General features: G+C 37.5%; 1 protein-coding gene across 4 annotated transcripts in view; it reads left to right on the forward strand.

The window, feature by feature from the left end:
• Positions 1-3108, forward strand: part of LOC125670028 (adhesion G protein-coupled receptor L2-like) — a 48284-nt gene extending 45176 nt beyond the window's left edge. For 3 of the 4 annotated variants that reach the window (XM_048904925.2, XM_048904927.2, XM_048904926.2), the window contains 4 exons: positions 727-853; positions 960-1001; positions 1427-1531; positions 2849-3108. In XM_048904925.2, the coding sequence (XP_048760882.1) occupies positions 727-853; positions 960-1001; positions 1427-1531; positions 2849-2980 (406 nt within the window). In that variant the 3' untranslated portion in view covers positions 2981-3108. Of the gene's footprint in view, positions 1-726; positions 854-959; positions 1002-1426; positions 1532-2848 lie in introns of those variants that run through there. The other variant, XR_007368099.2, reaches the window with a different exon arrangement.
• The last annotated feature ends 5030 nt before the right edge of the window (positions 3109-8138 follow it).

Consider the following 8138-nt stretch of genomic DNA (forward strand, 5'->3'; position numbering starts at 1 on the left):
TATGCCAATAAATAGTTGTGATCGTTTCTGCCAAAAAAAAAAAAAAAGGTTTCCGTGTTAAAACCTACTTTGTAAAATCATTTCGCCAACGTGTCTTCAGACATTGATAATCACCTGGGCGTTGTTTTCTCAGTGTATAAAACACAGCTACTTTTAATTTGTTACAAGGTTAATGGAATTACGAATAATAACCAGATCCATCTGAGCCAAACAACAGACGTTTAATATAACGTTGATTTGACTGTTGTGCAATTTTCATTTTATAACACGTCACATCTTATTTTTAGAATAATGTTTGCATGAATGAAATGTTATTGTAACTTGTACATATCTAAAGTTGGGGTTTCGTCGATCCTATCCGTATAGACAATCAGCACAGGAGCTTCCGGAATCCCCTAAAAAGTACACTAAACATTCTATAAGCTCTAAACATGATGGGGAGATTTTTCTAATAGATGATGAACAGCATAGTATAGTGCTAACGCTTCAGATTAAATATACAGACAGTGTGATACGTATATTCATATATAATGCGTCAGTTTTGGGAAAGCTACAGGTATCTTTTAAGGGACGAATGCACAAGTTTGATTTCACCTTCAAACAATTGTTAGCCGTGGACCATTTTACAGCATTTAGTTATAAATTTGTACTGCTCATGAGAAGGGATGATTTCTTACCTATCACAATGGTGAGAATTTGCAATCATGGGTTTTGTTTCTTCTATAGGATTCAGATGCGTGGCTTGTGGATTCAGATAATTTTAGTAACAGTTTCCTGGTCTTTTGCCTTTCTGTCACTGAGAATGCATGATGCTGTCATCAAATACCTCTATGCCATGATGAACATCTTACAAGTAAAGAACAAATGTCTTACAAATATATGGAAATTTGAATACTTTATTTAGATTCAAATCGGATATGTAATATATCATATAATTATTGTTTTTCATTGATTTACAGGGTGCATTTGTACTCGTGTTTTTCGTCTTTCTCCATGGAGAGGTAAATAGTACATGTAGCGGATAGATCTAAAAATATTTTCATTTATTTAATCGCATTAAATAAAATGATATTTGTATTGAAAACTACATTTTATTATGAACATTTGTTGTGAAATCTGTTATTGTGGTTGCTCAACATGAGAAGAATACTTAAGACCATTACAATCTGGTACAACCTTCACTTGTCGATAAAAGCAATCAACACAATGGTCAATTACCTCAAAGTCGATGATGTATTTTCTTTCTTTGATTTCATCAAAATTGGTACCGTATAAGTTTTTTACTTCATGAAAGAAACGCATTGATTTCAAGAAATATACATGTATTTCCGAACTCATTCATCGATTTTCGGAATTCAGGAAGTGGGTAATGTATCGGAAATTCTTTACGACCACCATCCCATTTATGTTGCTTCTATTGATACAGATACACACCGTCTTAAAGGCAAGGAAAACCAAGAAAACATTGATTGTGTACGACCGTGATCAAGATCAGTCGATGGAGTCGTTGGTCAATCAAGAGGAAGAAAAGGTAGAGTTATCTTTCTTGGTCTGAACCTCCTCACGGACTTCATATTTAATTAAGACAGAACACGCAAATGTCTCCTTAATTACAGTAACAATCAAATTTTGTAACTAAATTTTTCTTTTATATTCAGTGTAACTCATTTACAAACAATTTTAATCGGTAGCAGTACAGATCAATACCGAGAAGGCCAACTATTAAGGATGGGGAGATCATATATATTTCCAATATCACACTTTCAAGTTACTGCCGAAACACCGGTTTTCTCCGATTTTTATACTCGCCTTGTTCCGTAGGAATCCGACTCGGTGCACTTGCTTGTCATAGGAGGCGACTAAATGGGGCGGTCTTTCGGATTATACCGCAAAAACAGAGACCCCGTGTGACATCAGGTGTGACATGATAACGATCCCTCCCTACTAAATGGCCATAAGCGCCGAGCATGGGGTTAAATTTTGCAGCCCTCCGGCAATAATGACTTCTCCATATGAGTGAAAAATTCTCGAAAGGGACGTTAAACAATATATAATCAATTAATTCTTATGAACGTACCTGTTTTCCCCCCGCATGATTAAAGAGGTAGAATGCAAACGCATATCATACTGAAGATGGATGTCTACTCTTTTAAAATATTTACAGGAACGAAGTGTTCGCGTTGTTTATGTCGTAAAATAGACCTGATTCGATATGTGAACTTGCGAAGAAGCTCAAAGAATATGTTTCATTCAAAACAAACCTACACATTGCACAAAATCATATTTATGTCTGTAATATGAATTTTACATATGAAAATGCAGAAAATACATATCCACTTTAGGTATTGATTGATACCCTGTGGGTCTTAATCTTTCCAACATAGTAACGTCATCCAAGCTCGCCTACACCTGGGATCTTTTTCCTACGTTGAAAAAGTGAACAACTTCTCGTCTGACATATCTTCCCATTTTTCGTCAATCAGCATGGTACGATTGGCATCCCTCAGCAGCAGAACTCATAATATTCTGTGTAGTGTATATGTATCGTCTACATCGGAAGTAATGAAGGCTCGAAAAAAATTGGAAATTACGTGATCACCATTTGTAAAATCAAAAATAACCGGTGTTCCGACAATAACTCGAAAACGTGAGTTTGTCCATAATATTAGCATATTTAGTTACTGCTAAAACAAATGTACATATTTCCACATAGTTAAACACCACATTACAATAACTAAGTGCATATTACACCCTTATCACATCACAAATATTCTAATACAATGTTGCCGTCATATCTCACCTTTGAAATTTGAACTAGACAATAAGTCAAGTGACATAATCTTTTCAGGAATATTCCGACACAGAACCACTAAACAGGACAACAGAGAATCCAAAACAAGTGGTTAAGTCCAAAACTCGGGATCCCAAGAAAGACATGTTTACTTTAGCTGAGAAGTGTGAAATGGTCACAAGTGTGTAAAAGTACTGTAAGGGTAAAGTAGGATGTCTGCATACTGGGTGCGTGTATGCGTAGCTGCCAATGCATTTTGTACATTTTATAGTCACTGATTTATTTGAACATTTATTTTAATAAAAAATTAAAACGTCTACTTTCAGTTCATTGCAGTTAAGTGGATATTTTTCCGTATCTACGAAATCCTGTACAACATATGCATATTAAAATACATATATGTACGTACCTTGCAGAAAGGATCACTAGGGTTATTTGGGATAATTGATTTCCTAGTAGAAATTTCCGGACAGGAATGGAACAATAAACCCTTTACAGTAACTATCCTCATCATAATACCAGGTATTTATATGTACGAGGGTTCTCCAGAAAGTTCGCGGTCGCGTTAAACTTCCATACTCAGTCATTGTTAATGACTACTTGTTTATGTGTGGATCCAGGTTAGAATACGACCTCAGTACCCCTTGCTTGTCGTAAGAGGCGACTAAATGGGACGGTACTTCGGATGAGACCGCAAAATCCGAGGTACCCTGTCACAGTAAGTGTGGCACGATAATCATTCCTCCCTGTTCAATGGCCATAAGCGCCGAGCACAGACCTAAATGCAACCCTTCACCGGCAATGGTGACGTCTCCATATGAATAAAAGATTCTCAAGAGGGTCATCAGACAATATCAATCAATTAATTAATCTTAGCACTGAATCCCAAATCATCAATTGAAAATAATCCATGGTGCAGCGAGTATTAGACTAGCTACTCTCATCGGTAATATGGATGTGAAAATAACAAAATCTATTTCATGACCCTTAACAAGACTACCGCAAACGGTACATAATACGCTTGTGAAAATGCTCACATAGGGTGTTTGTCTTAGGCCATAATTTGTAGAAATTTGCTTCAGGTAGTATGAGCCATCATCCGATTGTGACATACTTTCTTTACATATTATGAATAAAAGGTCATACAATGTAGTTTAAAAACTGACAAGAGGTTGAGAGAAAAATCAAGAGTTACGTATGTAAAACATTTCCCCAAATTCAACGACCTGTAAATATTAAAAACATCAAAGAAAATTGAAAATTGTTGAAAATCAAAATCCTTGCACCATGCACATCTTCAAGTTAATTACAAAGTCCCTAGTTTCTAAACTGTGAGAGGAGTTAAAAGGACAGACCATGTTCTTTATCTAATGTAATATTTCCTCAAAACGGACTAAGTTTGACAACCTGTAATTTTCTCCAAAAAATAAATAAATAAAAAATGAAGAAACTCAAAATCCTTGCCACATGAAAATCTTTCATACCCGTACAAATACTCTTTAAAATAAGGTCCTCACTTGAAGACTGTGGAAGGAAATAAAAGACAAATCATGTACTCTCTATGTAATAATTCCTCAAACTGACCAAGTTCAACAATCTGACAGGTAATTTTCTCAAACATTGAAGAAAATCAAAATCCTTGCCTCATGCAAGGTGAAGATAACGAACAGTGATCAATCTCATAACTCCTACAAGCAATATAAAATAGATAGTTGGGCAAACACGGACCCCTGGACACACCAGAGGTGGGATCAGGTGCCTAGGAGGAGTAAGCATCCCCTGTTGACCGGTCACACCCGCCATGAGCCCCATATCCTGATCAGGTAAACGGAGTTATCACCTTCAATACCCATATAAACATTCTGTAAAATAAGAAGGTCCCCACTTGAAAACTGTGGGAGGAGTGCACCGGACAAATCATGTACTCTATGTACATATAATATTTCCTCAAAATGGACTATTTCAACAACCTGTAATTATCTCTAAAATTTAAGAAAATCAAAATCCTTGCCATATGTACATCTTCAATACCCATATAAACACTGTAAAATAAGTCGGTTCTCATTTGACAATTGTGGGAGTAGTTTGCGGACAACTTACATGTATTTGCCCTCCATATAACAACAATTTTTAATTAAAGTAGCAAAACTCCTGTACCACAGGTCTAAATGGATCAAAATTTGCAAATCGATCAAAAGTGATCCACAAAGAAGCTACATAGCAAGTTTCAGCTTGATATGTGACAGAGAAATGAAAATAGAAACAAAAAACTCCAAAGGACGGACATACAGACATCGCTGTACCACAATACGACAGGACAACTAGACGGGACGTCTAAAGACGAGCATATAAAATGGAGGCTTGCATGATAAAGCACTGTCAATGCTACGGTCAAACTTTGTAGTATTTCACCTAAAGCATAACTCTGCATAGTGAAAAATTCAGGAATGGGAAGCAAAACAACATAAAAGCAAACAAAGCTGGGCCTAAGAGCCCGCAATGTAAATGACCGGAAATTATAACTGTAACTCAATGATTGGGACGCCACAGATTTACAAATCATAATGGACGTAAACACTTTGTCTGCTAGCGAAAGGGTAATCGAGTATATGCATAGAACTCCCTTCCTATGATGTAGCTGGTTCTATAGTTTCGCGGTATTTTCCTTCCAAGTGCAAACAGCGCCACCTAGTTCTTAGATTGTAAACACAAGGACATACTGCAAATCCCATGACCATTTTCGTGTAATATCACTTCTGTTGGTAAGTAAGTTTCTTTGTGATAGTTCTGTCGCTTTTTAAATTGCTTATTCTGTTCAATAGATAACCATAAATACCTAGGGAAATTAGCAAACACTACGGAACTGGTCTCGTCAGTCTGAAGATTTGTATGACAAAAACACGAAATGTATGAGAGGTGAAGAAAACGAACAGTGATCAATCTCATAACTCCTTTGGTCTACGAGTTTAAAAAAAACCGTATACATGATTCTAACTTACCTTGGGACATCATTAAACCCCCAACTCATTCTGAAATACTGCCCTGGAAATTGATAAAACCCACAATAGACACATTGCCTGAATACAAGAAATCTGAAACAAACTCCGTCGTTTTCAAACAAAGAACTATCCGAATTAAAGCAGTATGAACATTCTACAATAAAGATTTATACAGATGGTTCAAAAGACCAAAGTAAAGTCACTGTTGCTGTAGTATGAAAATCGTGTGATTAAGTAATCAGTATATGTAACTATCGTTATTCCATTAAAATAAGCAAATAATGATGAAGACTTTGGATAATTTTATATGATCAGTTTATTATTCTATTATGTAGGGTCACGGTATTCTAAAAACCATAATTCATAAAGACACATTGGTGCGAGCACCAAATGATGGACCTGAAGGATTTTGGAAAGTGTAAGAGCTAAAAGTGTTATCTGCGCGTGTCAATTAAAGTGACTTCTTCCGGGAGAAAAAGGTGTTCCGAACAGTTCCTTTGTTTAAAAGCTCTCGAAAATTACAACGCGAAGGCTGATAGAATTTAGAGGAGTTTCGATGAACGAACTAAATGTTTATTGGTAAAGTGTTCACTTAATAACAGGGATGTCGTGAGTTGGAGCCCCGCTCGTGCCATGTCCGCGTCAAACTCAAGATGTTGAAATAGGTAGTGATTGCTCCTTCACCAAACACTCAGCATTTAGAAGCGAAAATCACTCGTCTTTCAGATATGACCTTTAAAACGGAGGTCCCGTGTCGCGGCAGGCGTTGTCACGGTAAAGAACCCTCACTGCTACGGTATTGTATGTAGGTCTTTTAATATACTAGCGGAAAAAGAAACTGCATTATCTAATAATTGAAAAAATAATAAAAAAAATAACTATGAACAAATTTTATTTTTTGCAGTACTGTTAACAAATGTATTCGTTACAACATTTCATAATCCATTAATGTTAACGTCGAATAACGTCAATTTCAGCACACTCGAAAGACACTGGTATTTGAACTTGAATTAACAAAGTTAATAACGCGTGTGGCCACCATTTGCATTCACGCATGCTTCACAATGGCTCCTCATTGATGCCACTAAAGTGTTCAGAAATGCTTGAGGGATGTTGTTCCAGATGTTGGTTAAAGCCTAGTCTAAATCAGCTAATGTCATTGACTGATTTGGTAAACGGCGTAGACGTCGTTCCATTTCATCTCAGACGTGCTCGATCGGCGATAAATCGGGGGAAACAGCTGGCCAAGGCGAGACATTGACATTCTGTTGAACAAAAAAGTCCCTGACTACACGTGCAACATGTGGCCTTGCGTTGCCTTGCTGCAGAGTGATGTGATTTTGCTGTCTCTGTATGAAGGGTCACATGGCACTGGATAATTTCGTCTCGATACCGTACGCCGGTGAGATTTCAATTGGCAATTTGTAGAGGGGTCCTTCCACGTGCTGTTATTCCACCCCACACCATAACGCTACCTCCACCGAATTGTCGACGTTGCACAACACAAGCGTCCTGGTACCGCTCCCCAACGCGACGATACACTCTACAACGGCCGTCACTGTTATCCAAATAAAATCTTGATTCATCAGTGAACAGAATAATGACCTAGTCCTGTATTCTGAATCGCAGATGTCGTATGCACCACGCTAGTCTAGCGATACGATGACGTTGAAGCAGTATTAGGCGCACCGCTGGACATCTTGGTCTGATGTGCTCGCGCAGACGATTACGCACAGTTCTTGGACTGATTGGTCGAAGTCCAGGAATGCTACGAGCAGTCAAACTTGCTGTCTTGAAACGATTTCTCAGGTGCACAAGTCTAATGTGGTTGTCCTGTCGACGCGACGTCACACGAGGACGCCCAGAACGTGGTCGAGCCCGAGTGTTACCAGATTGTTGGAAACATCTCCATAATGACTGGATGGTGTTTCGATGAACTCCAAAGTGTCTTGCTACGATGTTTTGTGCCATTCCAGCTTGAAGCATCCCAACAGCACGATCACGTTGGTTTTCGCTGAGTAGTGGCATGACAGAAGGGTAAATTTTGTCAAAACTAAAGTACTTTCCTGAACGAATAGTGTCCAAACAAGCCTTTTACACTTCTTACTCCAACGAGTATTGGCCTGAACACTTCAACAAACAACATGTGTTCACTAACCATGAAAAAGTCCGTTCATCTGAGTCGGGTACTATCCGATATTGTTAAAAAACATCACCTTTATCGATTGTTTAGATTTTATAAATATAAACAATAAATATAGAAATATTATACTAAATTTTATAATGCAGTTTCTTTTTTCCGCTAGTATAGATTCGATATACGGGAGTATGTTCTGCGTATGATCAAT

Source organism: Ostrea edulis, chromosome 4 (genome assembly GCF_947568905.1).
Source record: "Ostrea edulis chromosome 4, xbOstEdul1.1, whole genome shotgun sequence".
Taxonomy (NCBI): Eukaryota; Metazoa; Mollusca; class Bivalvia; order Ostreida; family Ostreidae; genus Ostrea; species Ostrea edulis.